The 17,456-nt window shown below is 35.1% G+C and overlaps 1 protein-coding gene across 1 annotated transcript; it reads left to right on the top strand.

Annotated features, from left to right (window-relative positions):
* The first annotated feature begins 881 nt into the window (after nucleotides 1-881).
* On the top strand, nucleotides 882-15,903 carry LOC101214984 (CHD3-type chromatin-remodeling factor PICKLE). Its single transcript, XM_031884040.1, has 30 exons — nucleotides 882-1,031; nucleotides 1,731-1,868; nucleotides 1,966-2,120; nucleotides 2,300-2,461; nucleotides 2,679-2,926; nucleotides 3,008-3,103; nucleotides 3,195-3,331; nucleotides 3,400-3,612; nucleotides 3,739-3,846; nucleotides 4,389-4,439; nucleotides 4,556-4,655; nucleotides 5,233-5,375; nucleotides 5,464-5,567; nucleotides 5,826-5,964; nucleotides 6,098-6,267; nucleotides 6,690-6,756; nucleotides 6,835-6,957; nucleotides 7,691-7,800; nucleotides 7,891-7,972; nucleotides 8,966-9,157; nucleotides 10,607-10,757; nucleotides 10,847-10,952; nucleotides 11,138-11,212; nucleotides 11,973-12,034; nucleotides 12,432-12,508; nucleotides 12,984-13,114; nucleotides 13,476-13,857; nucleotides 14,410-14,542; nucleotides 14,853-14,923; nucleotides 15,028-15,903. The coding sequence occupies exons 1-30, from the start codon at nucleotides 885-887 to the stop codon at nucleotides 15,577-15,579; spliced, it is 4,425 nt and encodes a 1,474-aa protein (XP_031739900.1). The 5' UTR covers nucleotides 882-884; the 3' UTR covers nucleotides 15,580-15,903.
* The last annotated feature ends 1,553 nt before the right edge of the window (nucleotides 15,904-17,456 follow it).

The raw sequence follows: 17,456 nt of genomic DNA on the forward strand, positions 1-17,456 counted from the left end.
GGTTTTAGTCTCTCTCCTGACTTCAGTTGTGGGTTCCGGCAGATTTCCGATAATATATCTTCTCTAAGATCCGGTGGTCTTTGGTAATTCCTCTTTTTTGTTTTCTCTCTCTCTCCCGCGACATTAATACCACGAGTGTGTTGCTTTAGTTCTTTCCGCAGCTGGTTTTATGAACTGGGGGTGGATTTTTTGTATCTCTTTTGTAAATGTCGTTGATGGGGTTGTGTAAAATTGATGAATTTTGTTACGGGGTGTGTTAGGTTTTCTGGCTGGTGATGAAATGCTTGATTTATTTATTAATTTCTGTTGAGAATTCATCGTCGTTACCGCAGTGGCATTTGGTGGCCATGCGTTCGTTTTCTTTGCGTTTGTTTGAGAGATTTCACATGCTTGGCTGCATTTCTTTTCAGCTCACGTGGAAGTCTTTGTTTTGTTAGATATATATTCTTTTCACGTATGGGTTTTATTGTCGAACGGTACGTGTATATGTATGTGTGCAAGAAACTGTTCATCGTGTTGCCTGTTGGAAATATAATTCTGTCGTGGTGTGTACTGTAGAGCTCTTCCATGCGTTCATATCTCTTTTTATGGTAATGTATTTGCATCTTTGTTACTTTGGAGGTAGGATTTTATTCCAAGGTTCCTTCCTTCTTAGGCGTTTCACATGGTTCAGTAGCGAACCCTAGAATTGAGAACTTTTCTACCATATGTATATTTTGAGCTTAAGATTTTTCTTCCGCAACTTTTCATACTGTATTGAAGCTATCTTAATATCACAGATGCTATAACCTCGCCAAGAGGGATTTTTCCTTTATTTTTTCATTCTACAAAGTAATGTTGTACTCCTGCTTACTGACAAACATAATGATTTGTTGGTGCAGAATATGAGTAGCCTGGTTGAGAGGCTTCGTGTTAGATCAGAACGAAGGCCAGTGTATAATCTTGACGAGTCAGATGAGGAGTTTGATTATAAGCGTAAAAAACCTGGCTCAGCGCAGGAGATACTTGAAAAATTAGAGAGGGATGACAAGGTCTGTTTACTTTTCTGGCTCGGCGCAAGAGATATTTTTACTTGGTTATTATACATATTATGGCGAACTAATTTTTGAAGGCCTCTCTTATTTTCAAATTTTCATTTCATGTACTTATGAGCCCAATGAAAATGTGATTATTCTTAGAAACCATTTGTTCGTGTAGAGTGCGGTGGTAAATCGGACACCCATGCTGACCTGTACAAGTTACATTCTTTGTGTAGGCGGTACAAACTTACATTGAAGGGATGAAAACCTTTTAATAACTGTACAGAAAAACATAGATATGCTTAGCCCATTTTTATAATCTCCCAAGCTACCCCTAATTAACATACCAAGGACTTTATCAGAAAACCTGAAATGAGAACAATGTTTTTGTTTGAATGAGAAGGAACTTAGATTGGTATTATGGTATGTATAAAATGACCATTCTTATCCAAAAAATGTATAAAATGATTATCTTAGGGTTATTCCCTAAAGTTTCGATCATCGATTGGCAGTATCAAGTGCAAACATAATTTAATAGAATTCTGTTTTGGAATGGTTCTCATGCTCTCCTGTAGTATTTATTGCTCTAGTAAGTGAAGTGATTGCGTTATTTTGTTCTTATCATGTATATATTTCCTAATAGGATTTTCTAGTCTACTATTTCATTGTATGTGTATGTAATTTCTATCGTCCGTGCCCATCCTTTGGCAGAAAGAAGATGCATGCCAAACTTGTGGAGAAAGTGAGAATCTTCTCTCTTGTGAAACCTGTACATATGATTACCATCCCAAATGTCTTATTCCACCCTTGAAAGCTCCTCTCCCCAGCAATTGGAGGTGCCCTGAATGTGTATGATTTCTTTTTCTGGAACCTTAATTTGCTTTTTGTGTAGACTTCGTAGCTACTATTGTCAGCCCATTTTTTCCCGTCTATTTGCATCTCACAGGTTAGCCCTCTAAGTGATATTGATAAAATATTGGACTGTGAAATGCGGCCTACTCTTGCCGGAGACAGTGATGCTTCAAAGCTTGGTTCGAAGCAAGTTTTTGTGAAACAATATCTTGTGAAGTGGAAGGGGTTATCTTATCTACATTGCACATGGTAATTTATTTGATATTTTCTTTCTTCTGCTTTGTTATAGCAATCCCTCTAGTGTTGTTTACTTTTTTTTTTTTTTTCGTGTGAGTGTGTATAGATATTTCTATACCTCGTAGTAGTTCTGTTCTTCCCTAATTTGTGTCATATCTTTTATTCTGTTCTCCTCTATTTTTAATTGTCAGGGTGCCTGAGAAAGACTTTATAAAAGCTTTTAAGACACATCCTCGCTTGAAGACTAAAGTAAACAATTTTCATAAGCAAATGTCATTGAACAACAATGCTGAGGAAGATTTCGTTGCTATTCGACCTGAATGGACGACAGTGGACCGGATTCTTGCTTGCAGGTCTATTATTTTCTTGGAGTTCTTTGCATAGGTTCCTTTTTTGCTACAATCTTTTGACTGCCATTTCCATTCAAATCAATATTTTACTGAATCCTTTGACTTTTTGCTTGTGTCTTTCTTAATGACTATTTTTGCTATCTCCTCCTCCTCTTCCTCCTCCTCCTCTTCCTCTTCTTCTGCAGAAACTGATTTATGTGAATGCTGCTTTTCAATGTAGGGGAAATGATGAAGAAAAAGAATATCTTGTGAAATATAAAGAACTTTCTTATGATGAATGTTATTGGGAATTTGAATCAGACATCTCTGCCTTTCAGCCCGAAATTGATAAGTTTCATAAAATTCAGTCTAAATCTCGCAAACAGTTTTCGAATAAGAACAAAAGCAGCCATGGTGATTTTGGCGAAGTAAAGAAAAAACAAAAAGAATTCCAACAATATGATTCTAGTCCTCAGTTTCTTTCTGGAGGTACAATTTTTTTTGACACTCTAGTGTTGCATGCTAAATTTTTCCCACATGTGATAAGTTGGCTTTTTGGTCCAAATGAAGGAACATTACATCCATATCAGCTTGAAGGGTTAAATTTCTTACGCTATTCTTGGTCCAAGCAAACTCACGTGATACTTGCTGATGAGATGGGGCTTGGTGAGTTACTGGTCCTCTCGGTACAAAGGAGTGTAGAAAGAGGTTCTATTTTACCTTTAAGTAAAGAATTTTTTTTCGTAATTGCCTGCAGGAAAAACCATACAGAGTATTGCCTTTTTAGCATCCCTTTATGAAGAGAATATAGCTCCCCACTTGGTAGTTGCTCCACTTTCAACTCTTCGAAATTGGGAACGTGAATTTGCTACCTGGGCTCCTCATATGAATGTTGTATGTATCTGTTGAATTCCTCATAATGTTTGCTGGGTTGCATTATGTTTAATATGCACTTGCTGCAGGTTATGTATGTGGGCACTGCGCAAGCCCGTACAGTTATAAGGGAATATGAATTTTACTTTCCAAAGAATCATAAGAAGGTGAAGAAAAAGAAATCTGGCCAAATTGTTAGTGAAAGTAAGCAAGATAGAATCAAGTTTGATGTTCTGCTAACATCATATGAGATGATTAACTTTGATGTGGGAACACTGAAGCCTATAAAATGGCAATCCCTGGTGAGAATCTGCAATTAGTTTATCTTTACAATGAATTCTTGATTTATGTTGTTCGTGTATTGCAAACTATGTTAAAGTTTGAGGTATCATAATTGACTTGCTTTCTCATTGCTGATTTCTCTATAGATTGTTGATGAAGGCCACCGGCTTAAGAATAAGGATTCAAAATTATTTTCTTCATTGAAACAGTTTTCTAGTAGTCTTCGGGTACTCTTGACTGGAACTCCTCTTCAGGTTCGTTCTAGGTTATATTAATGCATTAAAGAGGTCTTCTGTGGTTTTGGCTTTTAGTCGTATTTTATTTGGTTTGAATTTCTCATTGCTATTGTATATGGCTTTTCTTTCTTTCTTTCTTTCTTTCTTTATTTTTTTGGATAGAAATAACAACTTTCATTGAGAAAAAAATGAAAGAATACAAGGGCATAAAAAAAACCAGCCCACCAAAATACCCCATCTAAAAGAAGGGGGACCAACCAAGTAAAATGTTACCAAAGGAATAATTACAAAAAAATTTTCAAAATTAAAACCCAAAGGGAAACGTGAAATCTAATCGAAGACCAAACCTCTTCACTGGGGTGTGCTGTTATTTGGGTGAGAGGAATGACTGGATGTTCCGTGGTTAGGGATATTTAAGGAACAAAACAACGTTGAACTAAGCCATACATCCATTTGATGTTCAATCTCTCGAAGTGTTTACATATGTAAATGCATATAGCCAAATTTATATAGAGGGTAAATACCTGCATTTTTCTCACTGTTACTTGTTTGCATTTCAGAATAATCTTGATGAACTTTTCATGCTCATGCACTTCCTTGATGCGGGGAAGGTTAGTAGGACACTCCAATCAAATCAGATACAGTGCATCTGTTGGTTATAAATTTTTCAAATGTGATCAATGCATTTATTAAGATTTGATCATTTTGGAGGCATATATTCTTTCAGTTTGCAAGTCTGGAAGAGTTCCAGGAGGAGTTCAGAGATATCAATCAAGAGGAGCAAATCTTGAGGCTTCACAGAATGTTAGCTCCTCATCTCCTGAGAAGTGAGGCTCTTAAATTTTGTCTAGCGACAAATTGCCTTGAATGTTGATTGTCTGGATTGCAGATATTTTATTTGTCTTATACTCTGGTTTTATCATTTTATGCCTCATTTCTTTGCTTTAATTCAGGGAACACTATTTACAGCTATACTGTAATCATATTATTATCAACGAGTCTTTTGGCATTTATAAAGTTGCTTAGTTTATTGCTCTCTTGTAACTGTTTCTAGATACTTGCAAGTAATTCTTGATTTTCTTGCTGATTTTATTTTGAAATGTAGCCCTCCTTTACTTTTGGTTTCATTTTGAAATATTCTTCGAGAATAATTTTAAAAGATAATTAATAGGTGTAATTCAATGGAAATGTTAACGTTGGCATCAAAATGTAATAGGGTCATACAATACTCAATAGTCAAGAATAGTTGAGGAGCATCCGAGTTGGTTTAGGCACTTACAGCAATTTTTCTTGCAGTTTAGTTTTCTTGCATCATTAGTTTCACAGCACTCTTTTTTTTATCTTCTTTAGTTTTAAATCATTTTGAGTTAGAAGTGTTTTTGCCGATCTTTTATTTTCTTGCAGGGGTCAAGAAAGATGTCATGAAGGACTTGCCCCCTAAAAAAGAACTTATTTTGCGTGTTGAACTAAGTAGTAAGCAGAAAGAATATTACAAAGCCATTTTAACCCGCAACTATCAACTATTAACTCGCCGTGGTGGTGCACAGGTAACATTACAAGTTTGCTGTCTCTAATATTCTTTTCTTTTCTGTTTGACCCTCGCAAGATTGTTGAAGTTTATAACTTTTCTATCAGATTTCTCTTATCAATGTTGTAATGGAATTGCGAAAGCTCTGTTGTCATGCCTACATGTTAGAAGGAGTTGAGCCAGATATAGAAGATCCTGAAGAAGCGTATAAGTAAGTTTCAACCCTGATCTTCAGCTTTCTATGTTAAATAGTCAGATCGGCAAGTAGAAAGTATGGTTTCTGTATGTTTGTCTCTATCTTAAGTTCTTAATGCTTCATCTTTTGTTTCCCAAAAAATTTTATATGGCTCATTTATATATACTATATATTGAACATTGCGGTATGCTAAGAATCAACAAGCTTAGAGTTAGAGCAAGTGCTAGTTTTTTTTATCGAATTTGAATTCCTATTGGCTGTGTAACTTCACAGACAGCTTTTGGAAACTTCCGGGAAGCTGCATTTGTTGGATAAGATGATGGTGAGACTTAAAGAACAAGGTCATAGAGTTCTCATATACACACAGTTTCAACACATGTTGGACTTGCTGGAAGATTATTGCAGTTACAAGGTATGGTACATCTTTAATCAAGATCACAAACGTTATCTTAAAAAAGCATTAGCTGTTCTTATTGAAGGAAAAGACAGTAACTGCTATGCTTTTGAGTTGAAGTCTGATTCTTTTGATTATTTTTCTGGGTCAGAAATGGCAGTATGAAAGGATTGATGGCAAGGTTTGTGGAGCTGAAAGACAAATTCGAATAGATCGGTTTAATGCCAAGAATTCCTCTAGATTTTGTTTTCTGCTTTCTACTAGAGCTGGTGGTCTGGGAATAAATCTTGCGACTGCTGACACAGTTATCATATATGACAGGTGTGATAGTATTCTCAATTTATATTCTACCGTTCATGTTTATCTATTCTGGAAAATGTGTTTGCTATGATAGTACTATAGAACTTCAATAGAATAATAGTTGTCTTCACTTCTCACCAAAGGTGAATGCTTAAGAAGTGAGATGCTTGGCTGCAACCCAAAACACTAATTAGTATTACGATATCGGTAGCTTGGAACACTAATAAGGATTCAATATTTCTAGATCTGTGCTTCTTGATGGATGATGATTTCAAGCTAATTATAAGGATGGTTTTTCACTAGAATTTGTATGATTATTACTGAACGGTGAAAAACTTTTTCATTTTTGGTAGGTTTTTTATTAGTTGTCAATTAACCAGCGTATAGTTTTCCATTCCATCAATTTTATTGATCGATATCATTCTACTAATGTCCATCTGTAGTGATTGGAATCCCCATGCTGATCTACAGGCTATGGCTAGGGCACATCGGCTTGGGCAAACTAACAAGGTCTTGAATAATCTCTTTTTGAATGTTGTCTTACAGCAGCTGCTTGTTTTTACTCAGCTGCTTTGTTTGATGTCACAGGTAATGATTTATAGGCTAGTAACTCGAGGGACCATTGAAGAAAGGATGATGCAAATGACAAAGAAGAAGATGGTCTTAGAGCATTTGGTTGTTGGAAGGCTGAAGGCTCAAAACATTAATCAGGTATAGAGAAATTATCTATGTGTGTGGTTCTTTGGGTAGCATTACAACCCATGTTGAATTGATACTTAGTTCTTTGCTATTAAAAGGTGAACTTGAATCTCAATGACCGATAATATATATGAATGTGGACATTTTCCTGTTGTTGAATTTACAGTAGGTAAAAAAGAATTGACATAGCAATTGTAGGAGAGAATATTTACAAGAATAGGAAATTACAGAGAAGGGTTCTATGTTGAAAGGTTAAAAAATTTGCTGCAACTACAATTTTTTCTTGATAGTATACGTCATATAGAAGCTAAAATTTGGCTCTAACTTCTCAACATTCTCTAAATGTTATCTTCACTTAAATCTAAAATTCACTTGTATAATAAGAGTTATTCCCTGAAGGACTTCTCTCTTTAATTTTGGCCACAAAGAAGCTGTTAGACAACTTAATTTCTGTTCTTTTGGGTAGCGTCAGTTCACACTAGAGCACCCAAGAAGCTTGACCCAGCAATTGAAGAAAAAGAATCAAACAAGAAAATATGAGATTTATCTTCCATTGACTGTTGTATGTACATGAATACAGAAGTCAGTTTTGTTGCTAGGTTTACAGTTCGTTTGTGAAGTATTTTCTGTTTTTGCTGTGGCCAAAGCTCAAGATGTTAATGAAGTTGAATAGGGAATTTTGAAATTCTATGCTATCTCCATGAGTATTTGACTGAACATTTTTGTCCATCTCTCCTCAATTCAGGAAGAGCTAGATGATATTATAAGGTATGGCTCGAAGGAATTATTTGCTGACGAGAATGATGAGGCAGGAAAATCTCGTCAAATTCATTATGATGATGCTGCGATAGACAGGTAGCACTTAACTTCTCTAATTGGTATATAATGCGGCTGTGATGTTCACGTCATTAGATCTTATACAGCTAGACTTGCCATTTAACACAGACTACTGGACCGTGATCAAGTTAGAGACGAAGAAGCAACTGTTGATGACGAAGAGGATGATGAATTTTTGAAGGCGTTTAAGGTTTTACTTGCACTAATTATTTTCTTGTGCAGTCTTAAAGATTTGGTAGTTGAGCTACATGTTTATTCTTTGCTATTTTTAATTCTATATTAAGGTCTCCCTATAGTTTTCACCCTGTACAATCGTCAATCATATACCAATTACTCTTTCCTTTCTTCCCTTTCTTTCCTTTCCTCCTTATGGTCTTCCCCTAGCCGGTGGTGTTCTAGTTTACACACTCCTAGAATATTGGATGGGGGCGAGCAATTAGAAATCTTATTGAAACATTCCAAAGCAATCAGAGAAGTGGGAGATGAATTGAACTACAGAAAGATCATGGGGGTGGGCAATTATTGAACAATATTCTCTATAAAAAGATGACAAAGAGGCTTACTGAACAAATAGTGTTGGGTTATCTGTTCATCCATTATTGTTGCTTTGTATTTTCTGGTCTGTTACCTCTACCAAACGTGCTATAAATTTGTTATTATTTTAATCCTTCTTTTGGGTGTTATCGTGCTGTACTATTGTTAGACTGATTTATTGTCATTGTGTTATACTGCCTTTCAGATCACAGTATTTATTTGCAATTTATGGAGCAAGCATGCCACAACTTAAATTGGGGAAGAAGCATGGAGTTTATAAAATCACTAAAAGTGGCTTTTTAAATTGCCAATATTTGGTTAAAATTTTAGACAACAGTAAAAGTGTATTTTGAAAAATTCTAAAAGTAGATAAAAGAAGAGTTAAAATGCTTTTAGAGGAACCATTTCACTAATTATCTTGTGCAAGTGGTTATTCACTTGGTGCTTCACTTAAAACACTTTTTTTAGCTTACCGAAACAAACAATTATAACAATCTGAGGACAACACACTGTTAAAACTTGAAAATTTCATGAGATTTACTTTCACATACTAAGTGCTTATAACGTCTGCTTCATTTTTGTGTTTTCTCGGGCAACATATATTTGTTCTCATTTTGTGAGTGATGCAGACATCATTTATGTGCTGCAGGTGGCAAATTTTGAATATATTGATGAGGTGGAGGCTGAAGAGGCAGCAAAAAGGGCGTCCATGGGAAGTCAGCCTGTTGCAAGCAACGTGGAAAGAGCTACCTATTGGGAAGAGTTGTTGAAGGATAAATACGAAGTGCATAAGATAGAAGAGTTTAAAGCTTTGGGTAAAGGAAAGAGGAGCCGTAAGCAGGTCAGTCGGAATAGTGATAGTATTACATCATTGATATATGCAGTCATAATTGATGCAATTCATCTAAATAGTGCCACGTTACTAAGTTGTAAAGCAACTATTTTCTCTCTCTCAAGTTTCCTTGTGGTTGTCTATCAGTTGGAAAAAAAACTTGCTTCAACCACTTCATTAAAATAAAAAAAACTAACCATGAAAACCTAATGGACAAAGGGATGATGTTTCCCCTCCCCTAACCAAAAAGGGATTACAAGAAAACCTTTCAATCTAGACTGATTTATACAGTTGTGTAGTTGTCCATTTAGAGGGCAGGAACTGTAACAAGTTCATAAAAGTAATCAAAAGAAACATATTTATCTGAACAAATTTTAGGTTTTTATTTCCTTCCAAAGTAACCACAAATAGCCATTGAAGCATTACTCCAGACCATCTTAGCTTCATCACTAAACCTCCTCCATTTAGAGAATCCACCATCCACTTCTTTGTAGACTGAGGCATGTACCAATTCAAACCAAACAGGCTATCTAGAGGATCCCAAACCCTTCTGGTAAATTGCACATATTCTGGGAAATGGAGATGATATCTCTTTTGGGCCTTTTCATGAATAAATACACTTCGTGAGATGTGGTCAACAAAAAGAATTTTACCTTTTTGGTATCTCCCAAATGGCTGAGTAAATTTATTCTAGAGGTTTTTCTTCATTGTAACTCCAAATAGGCTGACTTCACTGTAGATTTTCTACCTATTTCTATACTCCACACCAATTGATCTTGGACATTAGACAGCTCCAAAATAGAAATAAGGATACCCATTCTTCCAACTTTCTGTTACTCCATTCTTCCAACTCTGTCACTTTAAGTCCCATCTTTGGCTATTGGGGGTTCCACAACTGATGGATGGTGGACCTCAATCAATTTTAGCATTTGATATACTAAAAATGGAGGGAAACATCACCTATAGAGGTTGGTTAGCGATCAACTGGTAGATATTAGAATTACTTTTGGTAGTTGGGAAGCTTTATGTTCATTTGAAAAAAAGAACTTAGAAAACCATCGAGGAGAAAGTTATGAGTTAGATAAGGACTTGAGCATATACACTGTTAAGTTTCCTTTGTGGCTATGTAATTCCAATGGTTTTCTAAGTTATGTTATTCTCTTGACCAGTTTTGGAGCTCTCATGATATCTATAAAAAAATTTCTTAGGCTCTTCCAGAAAAAAAAACATTTAAAAGAGAACTCCAACATTGGACTCTTTCCTCCCCACTTGGAATTACTATTCAGTCCATCTCACCACTTCTTATAAATCTATAAATGTGGTTGTGAAAACATTAGAATAACTATCACGTTCCATCTAATTTCGTTGAAATTTATACGCTAGTCAGTTTGTTTCAAATAGTGTTTGAGTCTCTACTTATCGAAGTTCGGGTGATTTGAACTTGGAAATCTGTTATAGATGGTATCTGTTGAAGAAGATGACCTAGCTGGGCTCGAAGATGTAAGCTCTGAGGGTGAGGATGATAACTATGAAGCTGATTTGACTGACGGTGAAGCAAATTCTTCTGGTGTTCCTTCTGTGAAAAAGCCGTATCGGAGGAAATCCCGTGGTATGTTTTTCTATTTGCACCCTTTTACTCTGATTGCACAATAATCTCTTTTCTTATTGTTTTTGACTCATCAAGGTTTTATTTTCCAGTGGATAGCAGTGAGCCACTTCCCTTAATGGAAGGGGAAGGAAGATCATTTAGAGTTCTTGGTTTCAACCAAAATCAAAGGGCTGCATTTGTGCAAATTTTGATGAGGTTCTTGCTAACATTTTTGCTCTCTTTTATTTTTTCTATTTTTGCTGCCTCTTCTTTGCTTTTTTTATCTTTAACCTGTGAGTATTTGTCCCTTGTGGACATTCTTGTGCCTGTAAGAGAGGTTGTTCCATTGTTCGTTTTTTCAGTGTTTACTATTTTCTTAAGGTTTGATTTACTTAATACAGGTTTGGGGTTGGGGATTTTGACTGGAAGGAGTTCACTTCTCGGATGAAGCAGAAGACTTATGAAGAAATAAAGGAGTAAGTGATATGGATTCTTCTTTATGAAATGAACGGTTGGTACTGAATTATTACCATGCTGAGGGTTTTTTTTTTTGGATTTGATGTTTGTTCTAAAAAATGGCTGGAATATGGATAAATAGGAATTACAACACCATATACTCTCCCTCCCTTTCTCTCTCTCAGCTCTCTGGTGTAGGCCTAACTTTTACCTATCATCGGATAGTATTAAGTTTTACATTTGTTTTGCTGCAAATGATTCTGTAAATTCATATAGCTAAAATATAACAAATGCTATTAAAAGAATAAGTTGCTTTGTAGCTTTCCTGGACACTCGCGAATATCAAAAAAAAAAAAAAAAGAGAACTTGCTCTTATGGATGAGATTTAGGGTTTTACTTTATGAGAGAACCAATGGAGAAGAAAAACAACGGAATAGGAGGTTGTGCAAGTACCTTTTTCTTCATTTCGTTTTATTTTCCAATATGAAACCAATAATATGTGTAAAATTTGTGCGTGTTCCTATGTTAATTTTATTAATATCTACTGATCGAGTGATCGTTCATATTGGGAGCAAGAATTTAAGTTACCAAAGATATATTGGATGTTCGTTATCTTTTCCAGAGGTGCTGAAATTTCTTTTACACAATTTCGTCTTTACTTCATGAAAAAGTATCCCTTTTCTGGATGTTTGATGTGTTGATTTGCAGTTGACTGCATGAAAAAGTATACCTTTTCTGGATGTTTTATGTGTTGATTTGCAACAACTGCTTTTTGTTCAGATACGGGACTCTTTTCTTATCTCACATTGCTGAAGATATCACTGAATCCGCCAACTTTTCAGGTATTGTATCCTTAACGCTGCATCTGTTGTGTGTAAGAATACTAAAGTTTCACCAAAATAGTAGAAAGGTTACACAACTAATTCAGCAGAAAACTACCCCCTCCCTTAAGACAACTACCAGAGAAGCTTTGCACAAAATAAAAGATGGGAAATCAGAACTTAAATAGTGCTCGAGATGTGAAGTAGGTTTAATATGAAAACACCCTTGATATTATTCAAAAGAACAAAAGGTGTGACATTTGGACTCCCAACGGTAATGCTGACTGAAAATGAAGCTTTAACATGCTTAAGGTTTCAAATATATTGCATCCTTGATGCTTTATTTTTTAACTGCTGTTTTTTGCTTTTAATTCTTTGTGGGATACTAATATCTGTATATCCTTGATGTTACATTTAGATGGTGTTCCCAAAGAAGGACTCAGAATACAAGATGTGCTAATCAGAATTGCAGTTTTACTCTTGATAAGGGATAAGGTAAGCTGTAACTTTGTTTATTCTCCAGTTATATAGTTTGAATTCCTCATCTTTTAGCTTGAAGATTGGGAGTTCTATTCTACAAATTATGGACTATTTTGGGGCTTTCATTTTTCTGTGGTCTGAACTGTGGCTTAAGGATGGAAAAGATTAACGTGGTTTTAATTTGAAAGGGAAAAAGTTGGTGGGAGATGGAAAAATCAGTTAAGTTCCATGGCTTTGATAGTGAGTACAGGAATTATAGATCGTCTGTAGTCAACACAAATTGGGGAGGTTCTCGTATTACTACGGGGGTTTCAACTTTCTTGAAATTCTTATTTCAGAACTAGAGACATATCACATAATGTTAGATAATTTTTTTTGTTACATTGAGTGTTCCTTTATTTTTATTTTGTAGTAATCTTTCACATTTCATTTTTTTGCAAATGCATTTTACTTATGAAATCATTTCTTCTTCTTTTTGGTGGAATTATAGGCGAAATTTGTCCCAGAAAGTTTGAGTGCTCCACTATTCACAGATGACATTTTATCTCGTTACCAAGGACTAAAAGGTGGAAAACATTGGAAGGAAGAACACGATAGATTGTTGCTGCTTGCTGTTCTGAAGTATGGTTTTTCACAAGCTTTCGCCTTACTGTATATTGTACTGCTGTGAATGAGAGTTATCTATACATACATACAAGGTTTTCATAAATGTCTGAGAGATTCAATTCCAGGAATGCTAAATCCTCTTGTCTAGCATAGGGATGATGGAATAGGTAAATATAAGTTTGACATCTGGGCATGTTATAGTCATAGATGAAGATGATGATAGGTCCCTGTTGTTCTTGCATATCAAGTAGTGACTGATATTATTAGGTGATCTATTTGATGGGCAGATATCTATTCATGAGACTTGGTTGTAGGCTCATTTTCTTCTTAAACCTTCGATCTTCCAGCACTAATCTTCTAATTTTCAAATCTCTAGGCATGGCTACGGTAGATGGCAAGCGATTATTGATGACAAGGACCTCAAGATTCAAGAAGTGATTTGTCTGGAATTGAATCTTCCCGTCATAAACCTACCTGTTCCTGGACAAACTGGTTCTCTAGTTCAGAATGGTGGAAACACACCAAACACTGAACCAGCTGGAAGTGAGTCTAGGGAAAAGGAAAATGGTGGTGGAAACGATGCTTCATCTGATGTGCAGGGAGGAGGAACTGATACTGCTAACCAATCTCAGTTGTTTCAAGATTCATCTATATATTATCATTTTAGGGATATGCAGCGACGACAGGTTGAGTTCGTCAAGAAAAGGGTACTTCTCTTGGAAAAAGGGCTGAACGCAGAGTACCAGAAAGAATACTTTGTAAGTTCTGAACTCCAAGGCAGTGTAGCCAAATGAATGGCACCAATCACCATAGTCTCCTATGCCTGCTTCGACACTTTGCTTTACTTTAACATATTATTAAAGGAACTAGAAAGGGGACAAGAAGATTCTAGTTTAAATCGTGGACTCAGGTTGCTAAATTGAGACGTGAAAAAGGATAAAGATATTAGTTGTGGTCTGTCTTAGAAACTTCCACCGAAGGGGTTCTTGTTGAGTTTTTGTAGCTTGGTTTGCATCATGCTAGATTGCCACTGTCATCTATATTATTATTTTTTGAAATTCTATTGTTGGCTTCTGAACATCATTTTATCAAATTCATTTTTTAGTTGCCATAACAAAATTACTAGATATCTTCATCTTAGTTTTTATTTTGTCATGTTTTATTTATATTGTTATGATAGATATAAATCAAAGTGGTTAATTTAGTGGACATATATTCTACAAAATTTGGTACTTTTGTGTTACTTTCTAGTGAAGCCAGCTTCAATTCCTTGTGGACTCATTTCTTTTCTTTACCGTCCCTACTCCCAGGGTGACTCGAAAGGAAATGATATTACAAGTGAAGATATTGAGAATGAGTCCAAGGTTTCAAATTTGCCTGGTGCTAGCACTGTGGAGACCGATACTCAAAAGGCAGATCAGTTGCCTCAAGTTGATCCAATTTGTAAGCCTCTTTTCTCAAGTAATTCGTTTCTTAAGAACAGGACTCAATCTGAAAGCGATGGTCTCTTTTCATTATCTTAATGAAACGTTTTAATATCCCTTTCTAAAAAACATGAATTGCATTCATGTGCTTGCTTAAGCACCATCTGTATATTTATCGGGTGGAAATGACAATAGTCGAAAGAATCATTCATGAAAACGGATTTATCAGTGAATCAGACTTTTGTACATACCATCTTTTGAACACACTTACTAAAAACAAAATCCAATATTCTTTGGCAGCAGACTAATGTTGTATTTTGCCTGTGCAGCTTCAAGGGAAACTTCTGCTGCTTGTGATGACAATCCCGATAGATTGGAATTAAGCCGGCTTTACAATGAGGTAATCCCTTTTGTTCATTAAACAGTTAACGGTGTTGCTCGATGAGTGTTTCTTCACAAAGTCCGGTTTCAAGTTTTTTATTTGCAATCCATTTCCTTAAGCAGATGTGCAAGGTTGTGGATGAAAATTGTAGAGAGCTGGTGCATGCGGCTACTGGAAGCTACCATTCATCTTCTGACGTGAAAGTTAACCTTCTACCTCTGGGGAAAATTATTGAAGACGTGGACCGAATTCTGTCTCCTCAGCCAAACCCCACTAAAGAACAATCGACATCAGATTCTGTTCGGCAACCAGCAGTTGTCGAATCACCGAGCACCGATGTTAGCCTTAAATCATCACTCACAAATCAAAATCCAGATAGTGAAAAGGCTGATGTCGCCACAAACATGGAGGTAGATCCCTCAACGGAATCCGAACCTCAAAAAGAAAGCAAGTCAATGCAGATAGACCTTGATCCGATTACTGAAGAGCCTGAACCATCTGTTAGTCATGTTCCAGCCTCTAAAGATCCAAATCCCAATCAACCAGAATCCGCAAGTCAACTGGAGAGAAGTAGGGTCGATGAAATGGAAGTAGAAGGGAGCAAGGAGATTGGTGCAGCAAAAGAACATAGCATTGATGATCCCAAGGCAGGGGTGATCGTGTTAGATGATTAGAGAAATACAACAAGTAATTGATCACCATTAGTTTGTGTTTTGATTCTCTCACCCAATTTAAGAATTGTAACAATATGAAAGGAAATTAAAGTGTCGATTATAATTAATAATACGGACTCCCATTTGGCTTTGTTAGAGCTGTGTTTGAATCCAATTCTACCATTTTAGGTAGTTTTTATGCGCTCTTCAACTTCTGGGGTTGAAGTGAACAGAAGTTTCATTTAATTCATCTTATGGGTAGAGGAGAGGTCACCTATGTATATATAAACTAGCCATTACAGAACTACAACATATATATAAGTAAGATTCGAAGGTTCTAATCTATCCCTTCTACATCATTTTGTTTAGCTTCGGTCTATTATATACCATTCTATTTACGAGTCTTCAATTATAATATATATAGTTATCTCTCTACTATTATGTTTATTATTTCACTACTCATCCTTATCTTCGTTACAATGCTTACTATTTCTTATTTAGATTAATTATAATAATCTGTATCTCAAAAGCATATGATTGTATCCAAATTGAGGTAGGTTGACCCTTAGATTCCTACTAACTATTATAACCTATATATTACAACAATCAATTAAGAGTGTCAAACGTCCTCCAACTTTCTAATTTCTAGCAATGGTTCAATAAAATTTTAAAATTTATACTCTTTTAGTTTATAAATTCTGAGAAATAGGTTAAACGTTTAAAATGTCCTTATCTTTTGTATTATTTTAACTCGCTCGATTTCTCGCTCGTCTTCCCATTCCAATATTCTTCTTTGCTTTCCCCTTTCATAACATTTTCATTGATGATATAGCACCTTGATCACTAGTTAATATGTTTGGATTGTCAAAACTTAGAGACAATTGATTTGAAATTCTTAGGAACAAGATATTACTTAACTTAAAATAATTTTGTGAAATGGAGAAGTGTCCAATATATCTAAATATAAAATAAGGTGCGCATGCAACTACTTGAAACCAAATTAAAATTATAAAGTGACAAAAAATGTAAGAACACAATTATTAATGCTTCTTCAGTACAATACATACATCTTAGTGTCTTGTAAATCTATACATTTAAATTTAAATTTGTGTGTTGGTTTCAATTATTGACCACCACTACTACCCTTATCCACCCCTCATTATCACAAATTTCACTTATTTTTAAGTTAAAGATAAAGATTTCTTAGGTCACCAGCAAAGTTGTTATTTCAACATATTCTTCATTAAAGACAATGTGTAGAGGTAGCCATTCATTTTTTTAATGCATTAAGAGGCTTTAACAATTAGGCTATAATAATGGAGACAACTCCCCTTTCTCTTCCACTTACTCCTCTACACACAAATGCCAAACCCAAAAAATTAAACTAAAATAATAATAATAAAGATGTGTGTGTATATATATTATCTTTTCTAAAGCTCTTCCCACCATTCAAATTTGACCAAAAAAAGAACTTGGGGTTGTGGGTTTGGCTTAAGTATATTTAATTAATCAACTAATAATTATATAAAGACAAAAATAGGTGTTTTCTACCATTTCTCCATGAACATACACACATTGGTTAAATTCTTTGAGCTGATCACCCAGACCACAGGGATTCAATTGATAATACCATAATATAAAGTTCTTATCTATTTGAAGAATATTAATGAATTATCTTCATTATTTCATGTGGGTGTTTGTAAAAATGAAGTTTTTGTGTATAGTTCAACTAATAAACCATCAATTTTCTGTCTTTTTTGGAGAGATTTCTAATGAACTAACTTCATTCTGTCATGTGGGTGTATGTAAAAATGTGTTCTTTTACATAATTGAACCAATAAATCATCAATATATATCCTTTCTTTTTTGGAGAATTCTAATGAATTAATTATCTTCAT

The sequence above is a fragment of the Cucumis sativus genome, chromosome 4 (genome assembly GCF_000004075.3).
Source record: "Cucumis sativus cultivar 9930 chromosome 4, Cucumber_9930_V3, whole genome shotgun sequence".
Lineage (NCBI taxonomy): Eukaryota > Viridiplantae > Streptophyta > Magnoliopsida > Cucurbitales > Cucurbitaceae > Cucumis > Cucumis sativus.